At 72.4% G+C, this 22,646-nt stretch overlaps 3 protein-coding genes across 4 annotated transcripts; 1 reads left to right on the top strand and 2 right to left on the bottom strand.

Moving 5' to 3' along the window:
* Positions 1-140: 140 nt before the first annotated feature.
* Positions 141-1,358, top strand: B3GALT6 (beta-1,3-galactosyltransferase 6; the record flags this gene model as incomplete). Its single annotated transcript, XM_084241996.1, has 1 exon — positions 141-1,358. The coding sequence occupies one exon, from the start codon at positions 141-143 to the stop codon at positions 1,158-1,160; it is 1,020 nt and encodes a 339-aa protein (XP_084098122.1). The 3' UTR covers positions 1,161-1,358.
* Positions 1,359-8,131: 6,773 nt separating this feature from the next.
* C1QTNF12 (C1q and TNF related 12) lies at positions 8,132-11,039 on the bottom strand (the record flags this gene model as incomplete). Its single annotated transcript, XM_084244027.1, has 8 exons — positions 8,132-8,247; positions 8,456-8,534; positions 8,613-8,700; positions 8,820-8,928; positions 9,183-9,334; positions 9,409-9,520; positions 9,596-9,712; positions 10,872-11,039. 8 exons carry the CDS (start codon positions 11,037-11,039, stop codon positions 8,149-8,151), a joined length of 924 nt encoding a protein of 307 aa, XP_084100153.1. The 3' UTR covers positions 8,132-8,148.
* A 1,599-nt stretch (positions 11,040-12,638) lies between these two features.
* Positions 12,639-17,077, bottom strand: UBE2J2 (ubiquitin conjugating enzyme E2 J2; the record flags this gene model as incomplete). Of its 2 annotated transcripts, XM_084243405.1 has the most annotated exons (6): positions 12,639-13,134; positions 13,386-13,466; positions 13,612-13,750; positions 13,821-13,923; positions 15,606-15,646; positions 16,947-17,077. In XM_084243405.1, the coding sequence occupies 6 exons, from the start codon at positions 17,075-17,077 to the stop codon at positions 12,850-12,852; spliced, it is 780 nt and encodes a 259-aa protein (XP_084099531.1). In that variant the 3' UTR covers positions 12,639-12,849. The 2 variants fall into 2 exon arrangements, with proteins under 2 accessions (XP_084099531.1, XP_084099532.1); XM_084243406.1 differs by lacking the exon at positions 13,386-13,466.
* Between the last annotated feature and the right edge of the window lie 5,569 nt (positions 17,078-22,646).

Below are 22,646 nucleotides of genomic sequence, written 5' to 3' on the forward strand. Positions count from 1 at the left end.
AGCCGGCCGGTCAGGCGGCCGCCATCTTCCTTCCGGGAAGGGGCGGGGCGGGGCGGGGGGCGCGCGCCGCCGGGGACGCCGGCGCCGCCATCGCTGCCCCGGGCGGAAGCGCGCGGCCACGTGACCGCCGCCCGGGCGCCATGAAGCTGCCGCTGCGGCGCGCGTGGCGGCGCCGGGCGGCGCTGGGCCTGGGCGCGCTGGCGCTGGGCGGCGCGGCGCTGCTGCTGCTGCTGCTGCGCTGCGCGCTCGAGGGCCCCGCGCCCGCGCCCGCGCCCGCGCCGGGCCCCCGGCCCCCGGCCCCCGCCGCGCCCGCGCCCGCGCCCGCGCGCGCCGCCGCCTTCCTGGCCGTGCTGGTGGCCAGCGCGCCCCGGGCGGCCGAGCGGCGCGCCGCGGTCCGCAGCACGTGGCTGGCGGCGGCCGGGGCCGCGCGGGGCGACGTGTGGGCGCGCTTCGCCGTGGGCACCGGCGGGCTGGGCGCCGAGGAGCGGCGCGCGCTGGAGCGCGAGCAGGCGCGGCACGGGGACCTGCTGCTGCTGCCCGCGCTGCGCGACGCCTACGAGAACCTGGCGGCCAAGGTGCTGGCCATGCTGGCCTGGCTGGACGAGCACGTGGCCTTCGAGTTCGTGCTCAAGGCGGACGACGACTCCTTCGCGCGCCTGGACGCGCTGCTGGCCGAGCTGCGCGCCCGCGACCCCGCGCGCCGCCGCCGCCTGTACTGGGGCTTCTTCTCGGGCCGCGGCCGCGTCAAGCCCGGGGGCCGCTGGCGCGAGGCCGCCTGGCAGCTGTGCGACTACTACCTGCCCTACGCGCTGGGCGGCGGCTACGTGCTCTCGGCCGACCTGGTGCGCTACCTGCGCCTCAGCCGCGAGTACCTGCGCGCCTGGCACAGCGAGGACGTGTCGCTGGGCGCCTGGCTGGCGCCGGTGGACGTGCGGCGCGAGCACGACCCGCGCTTCGACACCGAGTACCGGTCCCGCGGCTGCAGCAACCAGTACCTGGTGACGCACAAGCAGAGCCCGCAGGACATGCTGGAGAAGCAGCGCTCGCTGGCGCGCGACGGCCGCCTGTGCCAGCGGGAGGTGCAGCTGCGCCTCTCCTACGTCTACGACTGGTCGGCGCCGCCCTCGCAGTGCTGCCAGCGCAAGGCGGGCATCCCCTGAGCCGCCGCCGGGACAGCCGCGGCCTGCGCCCGCCCGCCGGCCCTCCGGAGCCGCTCGCGGTGGGACCAGGAGGCCCCGGGGGTTGCCAGAAGCCACGGGAGCCCGGACTGGACGACGCCTGGCCTTGGGGGGGCGAGGGGCGAGACCCCCTCCCGTCCGCTGCGGTTGGCGGCCCTGGCAGGCCTGTGTGGGCAGGAGAACGGAAGCGCCATGTCCTGGGGATCCGGCGTGCACCCTGCTGGCGCCCCTTCTGCAGGGCCCTGCCCCGCGGGTGCCGGGCTCCCCACGCGTCCCGCCGCCTGTGCCCTGGTGGCGCTCACCGAGCCGGGCGATCTCAGTCGCGTGTGCGGGTCCTTGCGCTTTGTAACTGTTTTTTTAAAAAGCTGCTCTTGGGCTCGGAATCTTAGATTGATCTGTTCCCGCTGCGCCAGCCGTGCCAAAGCGAGCGTGTCAACATCGGGGACTCGGAGCTGCCGCCAGAGCTGGACCGTGAGTCGGCCCCGCTGTCTCCGCCAGGACGCCGGCCTTTACGGCGTTCCTGGTGCACCTGCACTGCGGTCTCTGGGCCAGCCCCAGGACTTCGCCCTGGGAGCCATGACACGGCGTGAGGCGGCGCTGGTGGCTGCTCTGGGCCCCGCTGCCGCGCCCGGGGCCTCCGTCCTCTGCGCCCTCCCCCACGGGAGGTGACAAGTGCACGCTCTGGTCTCGCCAGGGTCCTGGCCCGGGGCCCGCTACGGCTGCCTGCCGGGGCTGCGGGGGACAGCCCTGGAGGGCCTCTCCCAGCCTGCCCGGCCCCCGTGCACCCTCCTCTGGCATAGCCACAGCCCTCCTGGCGCCCCCAGCGGGGCCCTGGCCCCCCTTGGGGCTCGTCTCTCCCTGACCACGCCCGATCACCCCACCTCCAGTGCCACCACTTGGGGAGCTAGGCCCACCTCAGGGGCCCGCACATAGCCGCGTGGGCCGCTTCCCTGTTAAAGGCCAAAGACTCGGGTCCCGGACTGGAGAGACCAGTGGGGTATTGAGGTTGGCGCCCTGAGTGTGGAAGGCAGGGGCTGGCATGGAGGTGCCGGGTCCCCGCGGCCCTTTCAGTTGGCCACCTCGCGGCTGGCCGCGGGCTTCCCCAAGTTCCCAGGACAAGGGCCCCCATCTCCACTTGGGGCTGCAGGTCCGGGACAGCGTCCTGTGAGGGGCCTGAGGCCCAAGACCATGTAGGGCCGCAGACAGGCCAGCCTGGGTGCTGGTGACACGCGGAAGGGCCCACGTTCCCCTTCTGGCCCACGGGAGTGGGGGCTATGCAGCCCTCCACCCGAAGCTGAGCAGGCCTGCCCTGGCCCCCAAGCCTACCGCAGGACACGTCGGCACAGACAGCCAGAGCCCTCCCAGGGGACCTGGCCCCGGCCCTCCGTGGCCCCAGCTCTGGGCAGCCTGCCAGCCTCTGCAACCCCCCATCCCTGCTGCGGCTCCTCTTGGCTGTGGACCCACCAGAACCCGCCCCCTCTGGGCACTGGCCGTGGGGTCCATGCTGCCAGCAGATGGCACCAGCAGTGTGGGGGGGGGGTGTAGGGTGCAGGACACGCGCCTCTCCCAGCCCAATAGGCAATCACCAGAGCTGCGGGGTGAGGGCCGGAGAGCGGGCAAGGCAGTGCCACCGCCAGAGCTGCCAGCCACAGGGTGCTCCTGGGGGCCTGGCCCACCCCCTCCCTGGCCAGCCTGGAAAGCAGGTGTTGGGCCGGGACGCTGGCACCCGCTGCCCACACGCACTCCCCGGCTGCCTCACCCCTGCTGCCAGCGCTCATCCTCCCAAGACAGATGGGGCGGCCCAGGAGGCCTGGCAGGGACCCTCGGGAGCATCCACAGCTGGGACCAAGGCCAGAGAGCTGCGTTTCCGTTTCCAGAACGTTCTCGACGGACAGAGTCCTAGGCACGGGGGTAGGTTAGTGCTGCCAGGGGCCAGCGGGCAGCGTGGGGCCCGGGCGCCTGTGTCCTCATCTGGTGCTGCCACGCAAGAGTCCACATGGGCCTGGCGGGCAGGCGGCTTCCTCACAACACAACCTGCAATGATCTCAAGATTGAACGTTCAATTAAAACCATTTATTAGCGGGGCCTCCCTGGGGGCACCGGGGTTAGGTCTTGGTGCTATCAAGCCATCGGCTGCCTCTGGCCTGTACCCCCATTCTTTTGTGCATAAATAAATAAACAAGTCAAGATCAGGACGCTGCTTCTACAGAGGAAAGGAACGTGGTCCGGGAGACGGCAGGGGCAGTGCCTCCGGCTCGCCCAGGCCCGGATGGCGGCGACACCGGCTGCGGGAGTGTAGACCTGCAGGGTCCACCCCAGCACTGACAGTGGGACCCCACCGTTTGCCATCCCCCTGGGTCTGCACCCCCCCCCAGCCCGGCCACCGGCCCCCACTCCCTCTGTGCCCTCCGCAGCCTGGGCCTCCAGGGGGCTGCAGGGTGGGGCCTATAGTGGGCACACCCTGCTGGGAGCCCCACCCCACCCCCCCACACCCACCCCCGCCCAGAGGGCTGCGGATGGGGGGGCCTGCCAGCGGCTCGAGGAGCCCAGGGGAGGTGGGGCGGCTGGGGTGCGGCCCAGGCTGGCGGCTCCCCCACACACAGGCAGCCCCATTCACCCTGAGTGGCAGCGTCCGGTTCTCTGCCCTCCTGCTGCGCAGGCTGGAGGCTGCAGACTCAGAGACTCCTCCAGTGTCAACAACCTGGTGGGGGCGGGGCTGACTCTCCCAGCCCTGAGCTGGGCCGGGCGGGCACCCAGGGGCCCCTCCCGCCCAGGCCCTGGCCTGACTGCAGCTTCCTCAGCCCCACAGCAGGCTCCCCCCTGCCTCAGGTCTCCTCTGCCCACCCCCGGCTCTGCTCCGGAAGGTGCTACCATCCCCCTGCCCGCCCCACCAGCCTCCTTCACCTGCCCCACCTGGGATGCCTGCTTAGGGCGCCTGCCCTCCCCAGCCCCCACCCCACTGTGGATGCTGCTCCCGGCTTCCCGCCCCCATCAGGCCCCGCAGCTCCTGCAGAAGCCCCAGCACTAGCCCCCACCCTGCCACATTGCAGCCAAGTGGCCCCAGCCACTTCAGAGACCACCCCAAAGAGAATAGAACAGCCAACCAGCCCCTGCACCCCCTGAGGCCCCTCCCCTGCAGGGTGTCTCGTGACCGTGACCCACCTCCCCCTCCCTCCGCAAGGGCCCGCCCCTCCCCCACCCGGGTCGGCTGGAAGTGGCTGGGGTGGTCCCAAGGGTGGTGGGGAGGCCCAGGCCCAGCCCGGCCGGCCTCTCCTTCAGCTGCCTCTGGCCAGCCTGAATGCCCCTCTGGCCAGCCTGCAGCACTGGGTCTGGGAACCAGGGGCCTGCCCTCCTTCCAGCCGCGCAGCGCCCCCAGCTCCGGGCATCTGCGGCCAGGGCGGGCACCAGCAAGGACGGTGTGGAAGGCTCAGGCTCTGTGCGCCGCAGGGACCCTCAACCCGGGGGCTGCTCCGGGATGCCCAGCTGCAGGCCAGAGTCCCAGGCCACAGGACAGGTGTGGTGCAGACGCAAGCTGGTGCCCCTGGCCCACCCGCCCCGCCCCTGGACAGGCTGGAGCTGGGGGCAACTGGGGCTGCCTCTGGGAGCTAAGGATGAGGGCACAGAGCTCTGCCTCCCCAGCACAGCGCCCTGAAGGACCTGTGAGGTGGGGGCATGGGGACTCCTCTGCAGTGGTCCCCACTTGAACCCAGGGGCACAGCCGGCCTGAGCAGGGGCAAAGAGGCCCGCCAGGCAGCTGCTGTCCCAGCCACACGGCGGGATGGCGGGGGTGCCCCTGCCCTGTGCCCACCTGCGGGGTGCTTGGGTGCAGGTGCCCGCTGCCCCCCTCTTCCTCTGCGCCCAGCAGCAGGCCGACGCGGGCTCGGGGCGGTGCTGACAGGTGGAGGCCAGGCAGGGCCACAGGTAGGCGGGAGCCTGGACGGTGGCGCCGGGTCCAGAGTAAACAGCGCCAGCAGCCGCTGACCCGGCACGGCCATCAGGTGGGCCCAGAGCCCAGGGAAGGCTGGTGTCCAGCTCCTGCCTCTCACTGCCCGGGCCTGACCCAGCTCGAGACCAAAGAAGAGCCCACCCAGCCTCCTCCTGCAGCACCAGCTGCCCACCCCCGCAGGGTCTCCGTCCCGCACCTCCCCGCCGCCCGGCGCCTGCTGGATGCTGGACGGCTCTCGAGGCGGTCACAGGACGCCCGCCCCGCCCGCCCCGCCCCGCCCCGAGGTGCTGGAAGGGCGGCTGCACCTCCTGGGCCAGGGACTTCGGGGCTGAGCGGCGGCCCGCACTGCGGCTGCTGGAGGCGGCGTTCCAGAGGTAGGGCCGCCAGCCGGCGCCGCCCTCTCCCGTGCCCCCGCCCCACAGGCCCAGGTCCCCAGAGCAGGTTGGGGCGGCAGGCAGGGGCGGGTGACACGCGCCGATGCTATCGCCGGAGGAGCCGTGAGTCACTGCCCCGGCAAGGGCTGCACCCCAACTCCCAAACAAAGGCCCTTTGTCCCTGTGCGGGGCCAGGCGCTGCGACACCGCCAGGCTCGGCTCACAGGCGCCCCAACAGCTGCCGGCCCAGGAGACCCAGGCCCAAGCCCGCCCCGCCCGTCTCAGCGCTGGGCTCACCGCGGTCCGGCCGCAGGACAATGGCTGGGGCAGAGGAGGCTCTGGTCGGGCCGCAGGACAATGGCTGGGGCAGAGGAGGCTCTGTCTTGCCCCCTCCTGGAGTCCAGTGAGGCCGCTTGGTGGGGACCAGCCTGTGACCTGGGCGGGACACAGGAAAGGCTCCGGGGAAGACCCAACCGGGGCACGGCAGGCCGGCCCTGCCGCCGCGGCCCTGGCCCAGGCCAGAGACGCTCCAGGCGCCACCAAGGGCCAGTCTTCGGGCCTCCCCGGTGCGCAGCGGTTGAGCGCTGGGTTGCGAAGCTGCCCGCGGCCTCTGCGGCGCCGGTTCGATCCCCGGCTGCTCCCCGGCCACCGGAGGAGGGTCCCGCATGGCGCGCAGACCTCTCCTGCCGCCCGCTGCTCCCCTCAGCAGTGTCCTTCGGTCCTTCTGCCTGCTCTGCTCCCCGCTCTGGCTCTGGTGAATCCTCTCCCCCTCCCGCGCTTCTGGCTGTGCCCAGTGCATGTGTAAACAAACAAACAAACCAGCTAAGAAATAAATAAAGCATGCCTCTATTTAAAAAAAAAAAAAAAGGGCCAGTCTTCCCCGCAGCCCACACCCACCCAGGTGCCCGCTGACCCCCTGCCCTTGCCTTGCCCCTCTGGCTCCAACCGAGGTCCAGGCTGGGGCGCAGCGCCCGAGTTGGCGGTTGGTCCTGGCCCCCAGAGGACTTTCCCGCCCTCCTGAGCCAGATGCCTACGCTGCTGTCTGCGCTCAAGCCGGGGCAGCTCACCGGGGCCTCGGGGGCAGGCCGAGTCCCCTCAGCGTCCAGACCCCGGCGTCCTGGTGTCCTAGGTTGGGCCTGGGCTGGAGGAAGGGGCAGGCACTGCCCGGCTCAGGGTGCAGGGCGATGTCCAAGCCCAGCAGGCCCCCGCCCGCCTGGCCGGTGCAGGCTCGGACGGAGGCTCTGGGAAGTGGCCCCAGGAGATTCAGCGAGGCCAGCCCGGCACCTCCTGCCACTCCAGCAAGGGGCACAGGGTCAGGGGGTCAACCCACACTGGCCAGTGCCCAGCAGGGAAACTGGAGAGGCCAGAGGCCGCCCCCACCCGCCACAGCCCCGTGGCCAGCAGCAGCCACTCCCGCCGGGGCCTCGGAAGGAGGCCAGCCCAAGCTGCGTCCCGGGGGCCGGCTGCCTGGGCTGTGACCAGCCCAGCTCACGCCCTGGCCCCTCACCGCCCCGGCCCCCATGCTGGCTCCACACCCGTGGCTGTCTGCCGGGAGACAGCACCTTCCAGGGAATCACAGCTAAGCGGCTAATCGCCTTCCATTAGAGGGGCAGACAGGGGCAGGTGGGGCTGGCCGCCGGGCTGCGGCCCTCACCTGGCCACCTGGCCACCCGCCTGTCTGCCGCACACAGGGTCGGGCCTCCGGCTCTGTCATCGCCGCTCCACGGGTCTGGGGGAGGCCCCTGATGACCTGGCAGTGCCGAGAGCCTGCCGCAGCCAGGGCAGGACCCGAGGGTCTGCCAGGCACCTGCGACCAGCTCTCAGCACCCCTGGCCGCCAGTGCAGAGCCTCGCCCCCCACCCCCGCCCGGATCTGCTGCTGTGGACAATGGCTCTGGCCCCCCAGCAACCCCGGCGCTGGCTCCTCCCCACACCCTTCAGCTCCCACCTCCTCACGAGCCCCCTCAGCCAGCCCCAGGCATCACCTTGGGGGACCAGGAAGAGAGCAGGCACGGGTCAGCAGCCAGGCTGCCCCCGCGGCACAGCCCGGCACAGCCCGGTGCCTGCCCGAAGCAGCCCTCCCGCCTCATTAACCGAGGCCACAGGGAGGTCCCGGCTGCAGCCCCAGGCAGGAAGGGCGCCGGGGGAGGGGCTGAAAACAGCCTGCGTTCTCCAGCCTCCACGGCCCAGCGCTGCCCCCCAGCTGTAGCTGGCCCCTGCTGCTCCCCTGGATGCCTGTCGCCAGGGCGGGAGGGCCTTGGAGGGGAGCCCCAGCCTCACCCCCTGGTCCACAGAGGAGCCGGGACACAGCCGGGACACAGTGGGAGCCTCGTGAGGGGGCAGGGCCCTGAGCCACAGCACCCGAAGTCAGGGCCATGGCCACAAGCCCTGGGCAGCCTGGCCTGTCCCTCACTGCCCTCCCCCGGGGTCCACGTCCAGCCTCTGCCTCAGTCTCCTGGGCCGGCAGGCGGGGCCTGGATGCACCCACCCACAAAGCAGGGACCCCACCTGCCGTGCCCCCCGCCCGGCCCGGCCGCCCCCCACGCAGTGACCAGGCAGCAGGGAGGGCTCCTGCGCTTTATTGCGGCAAACACAGGTTCAAGGGCAGCGGGGCTGTGTCACGCCGTGGCCTCGAGGCCTCTGCTCCCCTCTCAGGTGCCCAGGAGCAGGCCGGAGAAGCTGGAGCCGCTGTGGACGGTGAGGGCCACCCCGGAGCCGTTGTCCACAAACACAGAGACGTACTGGCCCGCCTGCGGCCCCGGGAGGTCATCAGCCGCCGCCGGCCGCGCCCCAGCCCAGGTCAGAGTCAGAGCCAGGGCCCGGGTCAGGTTCAGGGCCCAGGTTAGGGTCAGAGTCTGGGTCAGGGCCAGGGCCCAGGTTAGGTCCCAGGTCAGGGTCAGGGTCAAGGTCAAGGCCCCGGGTCAGGGTCCGCCTGCAGCCTGCCGTGGCCGGACTCACCTGCAGCTGCAGCAGCCCCTGCACCTGCGCCGTGGACACCCCGCCTTGGCTCTCCAGCCCTGAGACGGCCTCCAGGGACCTGACGGGCGCCAAGGCCAGGTGAGAGCCGAGCCCTGCCAAAGCCCCCACACCCTCCCTGGTGCCCGCGGCCACTCACGCATGGCGGTGGCACAGCGACTCGATGCAGACCAGCAGCCGCACGGCGCCCCATGCCCGCCGCCGGCCACGCGGCCGCTCCCCGAGACCTGTGGGGACAGTGGGTCAGGGCGCCGGCCGGGCCTTGCGGAAGGACACACTTCCGGCGCCCGCCGCGGACCCGCTGGGCACCCGCCATGAGGGCCAGGCCCATCACACAGGCGCTCACCCAGGTGCAAGCTGGCAGAGAAGTGGAAGATGGCAGTCACCGGGGCGGTGAAGCGGCCTGAGGCCAGGCTCAGGCCGGACCCTCGCAGGAAGGCGCCCTGGGCTGCGGGCTGCAGGGAGCGCGTCAGCCTCGTGCTGTCGGGGCACCTGCTCGGCGGCCAGCCTGGCCCGGCCGCAAGCCCAGAGGAGGGCCTCGCCCTGGCCCGGCTCAGCGCCGTGCGGCTCCAGGACCCCAAGTATAAAAGGCCAGCCAGGGATGGCTGTGCCCCCCACCGCCGGGGGCCCCAGAGCCCTGCCCCCATGCCCGGGGGTCCCAGAGCCCTGCCCCCCATGCCCGGGGCGTGAGCCCGGCAGCCCCACTCACGGCCTGGAAGCCCTGCAGCTCGGCTAGTGTCCTCTTGCCCACCAGCACCGGGCCCTTGAGGCGGCAGTGGAAGGCCTCCGCCAGCAGCCGCCCGGCCGGCCCCTCGGGCAGCAGCGGGACCAGCAGCCCCGAGAGCCGACGCTCGGTGGCCTCTGTGGGGACAGGCCAGGGCTGGGGCTTGGCAAGGGCCACCCGGCCCGGGCGCGGGGGCAGGGGCAGGGCCTACCTGTCAGCATCTGCCGGAACTCGTGCAGCAAGGCCTCCAGGGTCACCACAGCACCGGGGGGCCCGGGGGGGCCGGGGGGGCCGGGAGGCCCCGGGGGCCCCAGGAGACCTTGCTGCGGGAGGCAGATGAGCGTGAGGACCGCGCGGAAGCGCGGCCCCCCCCAACACACACACGGACCCCGGCTCACCGGCGTCTTGGCCCGGCCGCGGCAGCCCTTCTTCAGGACGCCGGTGTCCGGCCGCCGCACGAAGTTCAGCCACGTCGCGTGGGCGTCCGAGAGCTCGGGCCCGGGGGCCGCAGGCGGCTAAAGGGCAGGGACAGGCCGGCCTCTGAGCCGCGGTGGCCCTGCCGGAGGCCGGCGCGTGGGGCGCGGGGCCGGCAGGACAGACAGCCACCGGGCCGCAGCGGCGCCAGGACCGCGGCAGTCGCCCCGGAAGCCCAGGCCCCCGTGTGGGGTGGCGGCGCCCCAGGCGCCCCCAGCACGCGCAGGCCGGGCCACTCTGCGGCTCCCTCGTCCCGTCCCGCGGGGCTCGGCCCGGCTGCGTGGGCAGGAGCGGCAGGAGCGGCAGGAGCAAGGTTCCCTGGGCTTTGCCGGAAGACCAGAGCCGGCCCGGCGGCCACTGGGGCAGAGCGGGGCCGGGCAGAGCGGGGCCGGCCGCCCGAGACGTGCCCATCGCTCCGCTCAGGGGTCCGCGGTGGCCGGCGGGCAGGGCCTGGACGGGGAGCCCCGCACCGGCCTCACGCAGGAAGCCCCCGAGGCGCTCAGGCGGCAGGCCGGCTGGCGCGGGGGCCCTGCGGCCAGGCCCTGTGCCCGGTACATGCGGGCAGCGTCCTCCTCGGCCAGCAGGGCCAGGGGCCGGCTCCTCAGCCTGCACAGCTGGAGAAAGGGGCCGCGGGCTGCGGTGGGGCCGCGTGGGCTGCGAGCAGCCGGGCTGGCGGCGGAGACGCCTGGGGAGGCGGGAGGTGAGATCAAAGGCGAGGGCTGGGGGCTGCCACAGATGCCTCCTCCCGGGCCTGTGCCCCCTCCCCGGTGCTGCTGGGGTCCCACAAGCCCTCAGGAGACCCTCAGAGCAGGAGGCCGGAGCAGCGGCCAGGGGCCCTCCTGTCTTCGCAGGGACCCCGGGGGCGGGCTGGGCATGAGGGACTCCAAGAACGGGGGCGCGGGCTGCGCAGCGCCGGCCCAGACCAGGGCTCTCCAGGGGCCCGGGGCACCATCCAGTCCCAGCCTCGCCTGCCCCGGGGCAGGCTGCCTGGAGACCCCCACCCTTCGAAGGGCAGCAGGTCTCCGGGGGTGGCGGGAGCCCCTGCCCCCACCGGGTCCCGCCCCAGGCCCGGGATCCTGCCCCAAGTGCCGCTGCAGGACAGGACAGGCGCCTGGAGAGCCAGCCCGGACCGGGGCGCGGGAGGGAGGGCCCCGCGCGGCCTGAGCCCCCAGGGCCGCTGGCCAGGGTGCCCGGCAGTACCTTGGGGGAGGCCGGCGGCCGCTCGCGGGTGGGATCGGTGGCGCTGGGGGGCTCCGTGCGCCGGCCGGGCGGCCGCGGCCTCGTGGGCTCCCTGCGGGCGGCGACGCCCCCGGGCAGCGCGAGCTGGGCGCACAGGAGGGCCAGCGCGGCGGCCCGGGCCCAGCGCATGGCGGCGGGCGGCTCGGCGGCTCAGCGCGGCGCGCCCAGCGCTCTCACGGGGGCGGCGGCGCGGGGGCGAGGCCCCGAGGGACGCCTGGCCGCCGCCGGTGCATGTCTGCGCGGGAGCCGCCGGCAGCCGCGGCAGCACCAGGGCGCGGAGGACGCGGCGGGACGCGCCCGGGACCCGCGCGCTCGGCCGGCGCCGGCCCCCCTCGCGCTGCGCCCCGCCGCCCGCGGGGCGAATAGGAGCCTCCCCCGCAGGCCCGCGGCGCCCGGGGGTCCGGCCCGCCCGGCGGGGGCGGGGAGCCCCACTGACCAGGCCCCGCCCCAGCGGCCCGGGGCCGGCGCCCCGGGGTCAGCCCCCAACCGCTCGCCGGGCCGCGAAGCCCCGCCCCTCTGGGCTGGGCCCGGAGTCCGGGCCGGGGCGACCCCCCCCCACCGCGCTCCCTGCCGCCCCAGCGCACGGCGCCGCTGGCCATGACAGCAGGACTTCTGTCCAGCCGAACTTGGGGGACAGTGGGCAGCTCCCCAGGGACCGCCTTCCCGCAGAGGGGTCCCGCTGAGACCACCCTAGACGGGGGCCCAGAGGGTCCCCCCAGGCTGGGCCCGCCCTCTGCACCCAGGGCACCCTCCCCGGCCGGGGCTGGCCGAGGGGCCCGGCTTCCTGGACAAGCGGGGAGCAGGAGCTGGCCAGTCACACCTGGCTGGTGGCTGGGGGGAGGGGCGCCACCCCGAGCACAGGGCGGGGCTCCAGCCTGCCAGGGGCTCCCTGGACCCAGGGCTGCCCGCCCCCTCTCCCGAGCTCCAAGCCTCTGGGAAGGCGCCACCTTCCAGCCACAACCACAGGGGGCACCCCTCCTGGTCAGCCAGCCCCAGGTCCAGGTCCCCCCGGGGAGGGCGGGGCTCCCCCCCCCAGGACCCAGCACAGCCTGCGGGGCCCCTCACAGGGCTGGACAGCGAGCAGAGGCCCACAGAACGGCGAGTGCTCGAGCCCTGTGCGGGCAGGTGAGGGCACCACCAGGCCCAGCCGCTCACCCATGTCCTGCCCCAGCTGCGGCCGCGTGCCCAGAGCCACCTGGCAGAGCCCACCCTGCCTGGCCCCCGAGCCGGGAGGGGCTCCGACACTCGAGCAGCACGAGGCCAGACGGAAGGCCTCTCGGGGAGGGGACACAGCGGTGACCACAGCGGCTCACACCCGTGAGACAAGCAGGGACGCAGGCACAGCCCCTCAGCCCGAGGCCGCAGAGCCCACCCGGCCCGGCGGGGGCATCCAGGCCGTGTCTGGGAGACCCCACCGCGCAGGCCAGGGAGGGGCCTCTGGGGACAGGCTGGGGAGACGCAGAGGCAGCCGGGGGCGGCCCGGCCAGGAGCGGCTCCCGCAGGCAGGGCGACACCTGGTGGCCGGCGTGGGGCCTGCGTCATCTCCAGCAGGGCTGCGGCCTCTCCCCGGCCCCCGGGGCTGCCACTGGCCAGCAGGCCCCAGGTCCTCCCGAGGGTGCGGCCGGCCGGTGCCCACGGACGGAGGACGCACACGGAGAAATGACAGGCACTGCGTTTGGCGTTTTTAAGTGACCAAATCTAATAAAATGAAAAACAGGTTTCCTAAAACAGGTCCAAGACACAGGGCGCGCCCAGGCCGGCCCTCGTCCTCGGCGCGGCCCTGGGGCCCAGCGTCTCCTCAAACCCAAACCGCACGCTTTGGTTTCGGTTTCCTTTGAAAGGTTCTTAAAAAGCTACCCAGGAGTCCGGCGGGCCGGCCCGAGCACAGCCGCGCCCCGGCCGCCAGCCCTGCTATGGCCGCCCTAGCGGGCCCCGCGGCTCAGTCCTGCGCGATGCTCCTCAGCACATACTTGACCGTGTAGGCAAAGGCCGCAAACCCGACTATGACAAACAAGTTCGCCAGGGCACCGCCCAGGAGTCCGTGGTGCCGGTTGGCCTGCTGGAGCCCCGCCAGGTTAGGCCCGGGCCCCGGCGCGCGCCCATTGAGGAGCTGGAGCCCGTGCTGGCCATGGTGCGCCTCCCCATCCGGAACCACATCGGGCAGGGGGAGCGTCTGGGGCCTGCTGCTGAGCTCGTCCTGCGCCTTCTGCTTTTGTTTAATTTCCTGAGGAAAAAAGGGCAAAAGCCAAGGGTCAGCCTGGATCCCCGGCACCGGCCATTCCTGGAGGCCACCAGGTTGCGTCGCAAGCCCCGGCGACAACAGCCCCGGCCTCAGGCCCGTGCCCAGCCCCCCGGGCTGCACTAGCCGCTGCCCCCCACTCCAGACACCTACGACCTCAGCAGCCACCCAAGGGCGAAGGGAGGCTGGTGTGGCCCGAGCCTGCCACCTCGCAGACCCGCCTCCCCGCTTCTTACCTCCACGACGTCAGGGAACAACTCACAGAAGACTTTATCTTTTACATTGAAGGCTAAGCTCTGCGCGGCCAGCTGTCTCTTCTGTGGGGAGGCAAGCATCAGTGAGGCCGCGCAGCCGCTTTGGATCCTGGGAACCCGCTGTCCTCCCGGGTCAGCAGGAGGGACACCCACGGACCCCACGGACAGCAGCGACAGAGCCCAGCTGCCCCCGCCCCAGAGCCCTCACCGTGAAGTCCGAGGTCTCTATGCTGCCCAGGGTGGGGCCCTTCTCCACCATGAAGCTGAGGAGCCCCGTCAGGATGGTAGACACCGACCAGGCCGGGTTCCACGTGTCCGGGTGGAAGTCCGTGATGGAGAGACACAGCCTGCAAGGATGGCCCGTCACCCGGTGCCCACGCATGGCCGGCGCCGCGGCAGCGTGCACTGAGGCCTTACCTGGTGTTGACCTTGAATCTTCCGTTGGGGGTTATCATATAAATGCTGGGAGGTTTAAAAGGAAATTCCCTGGGAAAGATGAGTTTTCCGTGGTAATAGCCACCTGGTCAGACAAAGGGAACCTTGGTTACCACCTGCAGCGCCCGGTGCCCCGCGTGGCCATGCTGACCGCCGACCTGGAGAGCCCTGCCCCCCCACCCGCGCCCCTCCTAGGACCCACCGCGGAGCATCAGGAGCCCACGGAGGCTGCTCGCCAGCACCCCAGCTCCCAGCCAAGATCACCCCTATTCTGGCTCCGCTCTCCCGCACCACCACACCCTCCTCCTCCATCCGACGGCCGCCCCCTCCCCGGTGCCTGCCAGCCACCTCCACTCCCTCTCCAGAGGCCTGGCCAGTCACGTCCAAGGCCAGCACTCTCAGGGTCACCCGACAAGCCTCTGCCACCACAAGGTCCCCCCCAACCCCTCTGCAGCCGATACACTACCGGGGTCTCGCCCCATCTAGGGCTGGCAGCCCATCTGCGGAGCCCCTTCCCTGAAGCCCTAACCAGTCTCTGGACCCCAAACCTGACTCAGGTGCAAGATCACTTCCCCCAACAGCGCTACCGCCCTCGCAACCGCACCAAGGCCGCAGCCCTTCTGCCTGCCACGCCCACTGCCCGGTAACCCCGCGAGCCACCTTCCAGCTGGCCGAGCCCAGAGCTGGATCATCTCGCCGCCTACGCAGCTCCTGGAGCCTGCCAGGACACAGGGTGACCCTGCCCCCGCGCGGGGCACGCGCCCCTCTGCAGGGCAGGGCGGCCACGGCTGCCAGGCGACAACCCACCAGCCAGAGGCTCATGCTGAAGTGACGCTCGCGTCAACAAGCTGAGACCGATGGGAACCCCCGAGGATGCAGTGCGGCCGCCCAGCACCGGACTCTGGGCCCCCGGAGGTGACTCCACAGCCAAGGCCACTAGCCAGCGGTGCTGGAAGGGAGGAGCCAGGACGTCCCAGGAGGTGCGCGGAAGATCAGAATGGGCCCACACGCCACCCCGGGACCAGCCAGGCTTCCTGCGTGGAAAACACACCACCGCAAGCCCCCCGTGGGCCATCCTGAAGCCGAGCCTGCGCTGCCACCAACTGTGACCTTCAGGTAGCTTGTTCACCTTGCATCCCCAGCCTGCATGCGAATGGCAGTCCCTGGCCTGCCCAAAGGAGAGCCAGCTGAGCTGGTGACACCTTGGATCCTGGGCCTTTCCCAAGGGCGCTGCCCGCGGCTCCCCTTGACAGCCCAGGGCAGGACCGGCTCTTTCCAGCAGAGCGCTCCTCCCACTGGACCCTCAGGCGGGCGCCACGCAGGCAGGCAGACCCGCTGGTGGAGAGCCGAGGCCCGTCCACCTGCCACAACTCCACGCGGGCCCAGCTCAAGGCTGAGGCTGCAGAGGTGAGCCGCCGGCTGCCCCGGCTCTGTTGCGTGCATAGCACCTGCGGCATGGATGGCATGGCCAGCTCAGCGTCAGCAGCAGTTTGGAGCTGGGGCAGCGGGCAGACCTGGTCAGAGGGCGCGGCACAAGGCAAGACCCCTCCCGCAACAGTCCTGGACACTGCATGCCAGTCTGCTCTCCAGCTCTGACCGCTCAGCCCCGAGGAGCAGCTTTGCCCAGCTTCAGACTGGACAAAGAACCCCAGATACCAGCCTCTAGGCACATGTTCCCAGAGGAGCGGTGGCTGAGGAGCACCGGCGTGCGCAGCGGGCCGCTTGGGGCACGGCCTGGCGTCTGCTCCTCAGGCCAGAGAGACTCACCTTCGTAGGGCGTCATCTCAGGGCCACGGACCACGTAGTGCCTGTGGAGACAAGAGGCAGTCACCCCAGGCGGGAGTGCGGGTCCCGCTGAGGCAAACGTTTCCAGGGACACTGCAGACCCACGCCTGAGGGCCAAGGCCAGAGCGGGGTGGAGGCAACGCCACACTGTGCAGCAGCAGCTGGAGGCAGCATGGTCCCCAGGTGCTGCTCGGCCTGCCCATGCGCTCAGAGTGCCTGGGGTATGAGGTAGGCTGAGGGCGCAGCCGGCAACCCGAGGCAGCTGTGTGCCCTCCGGACCAGTGTCCTGTGAGGACTAGGCACGGCCTCAGCGCAGGAGGAATACTGCATCTGCGTTCCTGAGAAAATCCAAAGCAGCACAAAGGAAAAACAGAAGCTACCGGGCACGCAGGGCAGACGGTAAGTTCCCCCGGATGACATGCGCCAGGCCCTTGGGCATCCACTGAGCAAGACTGACACACAACATATGCTGCCTGCTGGCCGACAACATGGACCCAAACACTTGTTTTCAGGGGGCCTTCCTGTTGGCGCAAGGGATCAGACATAGGGCTGTGAGGCTGCCCGCAGCCACTGCAGCGCGAGTCCGATCCCTGGCCAGGTAGGTGACCCACAGGGTGCAGCAGACCTCTCCTGTCTCCCCGCTGCTCCGCTCAGCAGTGGATTCCAGTCAATCTGCCTGTTCTCCCCACTCTGTCTCTGGTGAATCCTTTCATCCCCTCTATTCTGGCTTATACCCCAGTTCTTGTATGCACAAATAAACCAACCGTCAAAAAAAAAAAAAAAAAAACTTGTTTGCAAGCCCCTGGCGGCCCGGTGGTTGAGTCTCAGGCTGCCACCACCACTTCCTGAGTCCGACCCCCAGCCAGGAGCTGCCCACAGGGCGCAGCAGACCTCTCCTGCCTCCCCAATGCTCCCCTCACGAGTGTTCCAGTTGACCTGCTGTTCTGCTCCCCACTCTGTCTCTGGTGGAGCCCGTCACCCCCCACCACTCTCTGGCCTGCACCCCAGTCCTTCTACGCCAAAAGAAAAAAAAGAGCAACCAGGGAGGAACCGTCCACCCGAGGGTGACCAGGCGCCTGCCAGACCGGTGCCCAGACCCCATCACAAGTCACCAGACAGGCCCCGCTGCAGCAGCACGAAGCAGAGCAGGGGCTCCCAGACACGCGGGCCCCACTCCACACCCCAAAGCTGCCCCAGGGCCCTGCGCCCCCGAGGAGCTCCCCGCAGCCCCTGCCTGTATGCAGACGGCCGAGTCCGCAGGCAGGATTCTGTGGGCACCTGCCCACCCAGCAGCCCCCCCCGCGGCGCCTGCAGCAGCCTCACCACTCAAGAATGTTGGAAGGAAGGGGCTCGGCACAGATGTAAGGCACCGGGTCCTTCTTGATGCGGAGGTAGTCCTGCTTCAGGCGTTGGGTTGCTGTGGTCGGGGCTCTCTTGCTGCTGTTGCTGCTCATCTGTAGAAAACACGCACCTGTGTTCACAAAGAGCCAGACGGCCCCTCAACCAAGCAGCGCCAGGGCCAGGCCCTGCCCACCCCATCTAGCCCCAGGAGACAACCCCGGTGGATGACCCACCCTTTGCCCACCCGCTCAGACGTCCACAGGCCTTGCAGTTTCTCCTTTTCCACCCATTCTGATGTAACCTCCGCTTAAGCAGCGTCAGGTGTAAAGACTAAAATAACCTTGAGATCCAACTGCTGTCCTCAGACCCTACGTGGGGAGGAGAATGTCTCTTGTGGTGTAACAGGGTGGGGGCACCGGAGTCTGGCTGGCTGCGCAGGGGCCCCTCCCCACCTCTGTGCTCTGCAAGGCCACAGGGCTTACACCTGGGAAGCTGGGTGAAACCCGGAACCACACTCCCCCAGTATCCACAGCAGGCGGAAGCCCTGGGGAGCAGGAAAGCCTCCTTCTCAGACCGCAGCGATGAGCCCCTGCAGAGGCTGGGCGAGGGGTGGGTGCAGTGGGCGCAGGGCAGAGGCCTGGTGGCCAACAGCACCAGGTGCCGACATGAAGTGCCCTGAGCACGGCAGGTGGGCAGCACCCGACAGGCCTCAGGCTAGGTGTGCAGGGAACAGACCCCCCCAGAAGCCGCCAGGAGCTGGGGGCGGGAGACCGGCCTGGGAAGCTCCAGCTCGCTGCCTTGCAAGCCGGAGTTTCTCAGCACGACAAATGTGGAGACAGAGGAAAAGTTCTGTGAAAACCACCGGTCCGAGGCCTGGGGGGACAGAGGGCGGCGGCGGGCGGGCGCGACAGGAAGGGGATGCCAGGCCAGGAGGCTGGTGGCTCCTTCTCGCCCCCGCCCCCCACGCCCTCCCCGGGCCCTGCCCGGCGGCTGCGGGTCCCCAGGCCCCGACCCAAGGGCAAGGTGGGGGGGGGGGGGCCGTGGCCCAACCAACAGCACCGCCGCCCCTCGGCTTCCCGCCCCGGGGGCCTCCCCCGCGGGGCGCCCAGAGATCTCTGCCTTCCCGCCCCTACCCTGCCCGGCACAGCGCCCCGGCGCCCGGCCTCCCCGCGCGGCCCCTGCCCTGAGACGCCCGTTCTCCGGCTCGGCGCCCTCGCGGCCTCTCAGGAGCGGCCTGCAGCGCCGGGGCCGCGGGGGAGCCCCCCCGGCGCGCCCCGCCCGGGAGCCCAAGGCGGCCCGGAGCCCCAGACGCCGGCGCCCCCGGGGCCCGAGCCCGCTCTCCGGTACCTGAGGGCCCGCGCCCCCAGCGCCGCCCCCGCCCCGGGCCCGAGGGGCGGCGACTGGGGGCGCGGCCCGCCCGCCCGCGGGTGAAGGTCGGCGGGGGCCGCCCGGGCGACGCCGCCCTCCCGCCCCCGCCGGAGCCGGGGCTCGAGCGCCGCCCGCTCCCGCCGGGCCCGCGCGGCTGCGGCGGCCACAGACGAGACGCGGCCGGAGCCGGCGGGCGGGCGGGCGGACACACCTTCCGGCGCGAGCGGCCGCCCGGCCCGAGCCCGCACCCCGGAGGGACGGCGCCCGCGGGGCAGGCGGGGCGGGCGGGGCAGGCGGGGCGGGCGGCCGGCGGGCGCGGGCCCGGGCGCCGTAACCGACCCGAGCGCGGCGGCGGCCTGCGCGGCGCGGCGGGGACGCGGGCCGAGGCCGGGCGGGCGCGCGCTCACCTCTCCCCGTCGCCGCGCGTGGGCCGCCGCCGCCTCGGGCTCGCCGCGGTCGAGGCCGGAGCAGGAGCGGGAGAGGGGCCCGCGCCGGAGAGCCGCCGGGACGAGCCCACCGCCGCCGCCTCAGCCTCCAAGATGGCCGCCCGGGGCGGGGCGCCCCTCGCTTCCGGTTCCGGCGCGCCGCGGCCGGCCGCCGCTCTAGGCCGCCGGGAGGCCCGCGCCTCGCCGCCTCCTCGCGCCCGCGGGGCGGGGCCCTGCGCGCGTGCGCACTGGCGCGGCGCGCCCCGGCCGAGGGTGCCGCCTGCTAGCGGGGCGCGGGGGCGCCGGGGGGCCCGGGGCCCGCCGGTGACCCGCCGCCCTGGGCCCCGGAGAGCCGGCCCGGCAGCCGTGAGGCCGGCGCCGGGCGCGCCCCGGCCCGCCCCCGCCCTCGCCCTCGGCGCGCTCGTAAAGCCGCTGCTCGGCGCCCGCGGCGGGGCCTGAATGGGCCTTTGTGCCGCCGCGCGCCGGGGCGGCCTCCGGCTCCCGCGGCCCCGCCCTGCCCCGCCGGCCCGGCCGCCCTCCCCGGTGCGGCTGCGGGGACGGGCCCCGCGACAGAGCCCGGGAGAGCCGGGCGGCGGGGACCCCCAGGGCCCGCCCGCGCCCCCGCCCGAGGGGCTCCAGCGTCCAGGGCAGGCGGGGTGGCCGCTGCGCGGCTGGGGCGGGCGCACCGGGGAGTGTCCACCCGCGAGTCAGCCCCTGGCGGGCAGCGGCTGCTGCTCCCTGCGAAGCTCCTCCGGGGCTCGCCCCATCTACCTGCTGCCAGCGGGGAAACCCCTCAGGGTGGCCTGCACGGCCCGGCGGGGAGGGGCTGTGCCTGTCCAGCCCCAGTGTCCCTGTGTGAGACGAGCCGCCGGCTCGGATCCCACCCGCCGGTGTCGGCGCGGGCTCTGCTCCCCCCGGCCGCCGGGAGAAGGGGCCGGGGTCAGCCCACGCGGGCCAGCAGGTCCGGGCCAGACTCCACAGCCCCCCCCGCCCGGCCCGCGGGCCAGCCCATGGCCTCCTGACGGCAGGGGGGGCAGCTAGGCTGGTGGCGGTGGTGACGGGGCTTCCTGCCAGCGAGCTCTGCGGACACGCGGCTTCAGGAAGGGGGCAGCGGCCCCAACCCTGAGCCCTCTGGACAGTGTGGAGCAGCGTGAAGTTTCACGCCTCCCTCCTGCACACCCAGCGAGCTCGTATCTGGGTGGCCCTGGCGGTGCGCCCACCCCGACCAGAGAGCCCGGAGCACGGGCGCTCCACTGGCCCTGCCACAGCCAAGAGCTGCGCACCCCAGGGGTCATGCTGGGACCCTGTGCCCCAGCTCAGCTCTGCCCCCAGCCACTCCCTCGGGCCCCCGCCGGGACGGGCAGCACTCAGCGCCCAGCGGCTGCTCCATGAGGGCAGCCAGGCACCTAGCAGGGCTGGAACCCAGAGAAGACCCTGACCCAGTGCCCGCCCCCCACAGGGCCAGAGGCTGAGGCCTGGGTCTCCTCTGAGCAGCAGGCATGCAGGCCGGGGCTCTGGAAAGTCTCCAAGAGCTGCTGGCCGGGGAGGACGTGCACCCCCCAGCCCCAACCCCACAGGCTTGCCTCACCCTGTGCGGCGACCACCCCCTCCCCACTGCCCTCTCCTGCCCACCCAGCCCTCTGCCATCTCAAGCTCGCAGCCCCTGCCCTGCCAGCCACTGCCGGGGCAGCTCCCCGCCCTGCAGGGCAGGGCTGTGCCAGGGAGGGTGACCGGGCCTGCCCGCGGAGACTGGCTCAGGCATCGATGGGGGTCCCCCCCTCTCTGAGGGGGCCTGCGGGTGGGGACGCCCACAGGGGAGGATGCTAAGGGGGGGTGGTGGGAGGGTTCCATGCGGCACCCGGCCCTAGGGCAGCCCTGCCAGGGCGGAGCCACCTTGGTGAGGAGACCCTGGGGCCGAGGGACTGCGCAGCGTGTTCTGGAAGGGAGCACCAGGCCACCCACCGCCTCCTCCGCTCTGGCGTCTGTTGACCCTCTGAGCCCAGCGCCCTGAAGGCGGGGCTGGACTTGTCCTGCCGGCCAGGAGGCCCCATCCTGCCGGCCCCGGGCTGGGGGCCCGCCCTGCCCCCCCCCCCCGCCACTGGACGTGGCCTCTGTGACCTGGACCTGCAGCCAAAGTCCTGCTGTCCCCCCAATGGTGGCCCCTTCCTCAATGACCCCGATCCCGGTGCACCCCCACCCAGAGCTTCTATGGGTGCCCTGGCTGCCCTTGTGTGCCCGAGGGGGATGGCCCCGGGCTGGACGGGTCACCCGCAGGCCAAGCGTCCGCTGCCCCTGCTCAGGCCGGCTCCTCCCGGGAGGCTGTTTCTCTCCCCCAAGCCCCCGGCCAACAGGACCCTCGACTCCACCTGGGCGCCTTCCCTGCGGCTCCCCACTTCACCTGAGATAGCAGCAGGCAGCTGTCCCGGCCCGGAGCACCGCAGGGCGGCATGTGCCCCCCTCCCAGGGTCAGTCGCTGGGGGTCAGGCAGGGGTCCCAGCCTGTGCTGAGTCTGAGTCTCTGCTGCTGCTGGAGGAGGCCCCAAGCCCAAGGAGCTGCCTCAGCCCCATTTTGCACCAGAGGAGACGGGCTCAGCGCGGCCGCCTCTCCCGCTGGCCCCACGGCGTCAGCCTCCTCCTGCGGCCGTGTGGCAGCTGGCCTGAGGCCCCTGCACCACAAGCCTGGCTGCGGGCCCGGTCATTTGGGGTGCTGAGGCCTTCCGGTCACCGTGGGGACGTGTCAGGTTGCCCAGACTACAGAGGGTGGCTCGACCTGGCAGGGGCTCCTGCCCAGCTGGCCGGCCTCCAGCACACACTGGGGCCACGGACTTCAGCCTCCAAAACCTGGGACGGGCCCGAGCGTGGGGTGTGGGCTGAGGGCGGGACGCCACCCTTAGTGTGTGCCCTGCAGCTGGCATGTGTCCGTGGCGTGTGGCGTGGTCAGTGGCGGCCTTAGTGTTCAGCAGGAAGCTGCTGTGCGCCCTCTCCTCGCCCAGGCACCAGGCTGTACCCACGGGCAGTGCTTCTCCCACGCCTGGTCTGGGGGACCGCTGGGCACGGGAAGCAGGGGCCCCACCCAGTCCCTCGACCACAAATACCTGATAGATGGGCGGGCAGGTGCGGGCAGGCAGCCCTCCGGGATGGGCAGGGAGGTAGTGGGTAGGGCAGGGCGGCGGGCGCCAGCCGCAGGAGCGAGGCCCAGGGGGCTCTGCCGGGGAGCTGAGCTTCGGGAGCTGGGGGGAGGGCCAGGCCTGGGGAGCAGCCAGAGGCCTTCCTCGCCCCCAGGAAACCACAGCCCAAGGCTGCACCGCCCACCAGGGCTAGGTTCCAGGTGGCCCCTGGGCCCGAGGCCGGCCCCTCCAGGCGTAGCAGGCAAGCCCATCCCTCTGCCCGCCCGCCACCTGCCCACGCCCAGCCTCCCGCATAAATAGGCGTCCAGGCCGCACAGCCGCGTCAGGCACAGCAGAGTCTCAGGCGGAGGAGGCCACCAGCCCCGGGGATGAAGGCGCCCGCCCAGCGAGAGTCCAGCCTGGAGGTGCCGGGGCACCTGTGGGCGGTGGGCGGTCACCTGGGGCTGCCTGGCCTGAGCAGAAGGGGCTGTCCACGGGCTGCCTCCCTGGAGCCACGGGCTGGGGAGGCCATGCGGGTGGTGCTTGGGGCGAGGACTGGGCAGCACTCGAGGGCCGTGGGACGCTGGGCTTGCGAGCTGGCCGAGCTCCCGCGCCCGCCGCCCGGCCCGCGCCACGCCAGCCTGCCTCAGGGCGTGGGGCCGCTGGATGCAGGCCGGCTCCTCAGGGGACACGGGCATCAAGCGCGCAGGCAGGCGGGCCCCTGCCGGCCAGGCCCTTCCGCGGGGGCCAGGGCGCAAGCGGAGTGTGACTGGTCCACAGGGA

The sequence above is a fragment of the Talpa europaea genome, assembly GCF_964194135.1.
Source record: "Talpa europaea genome assembly, chromosome: 9".
In the NCBI taxonomy this organism is placed as follows: Eukaryota; Metazoa; Chordata; class Mammalia; order Eulipotyphla; family Talpidae; genus Talpa; species Talpa europaea.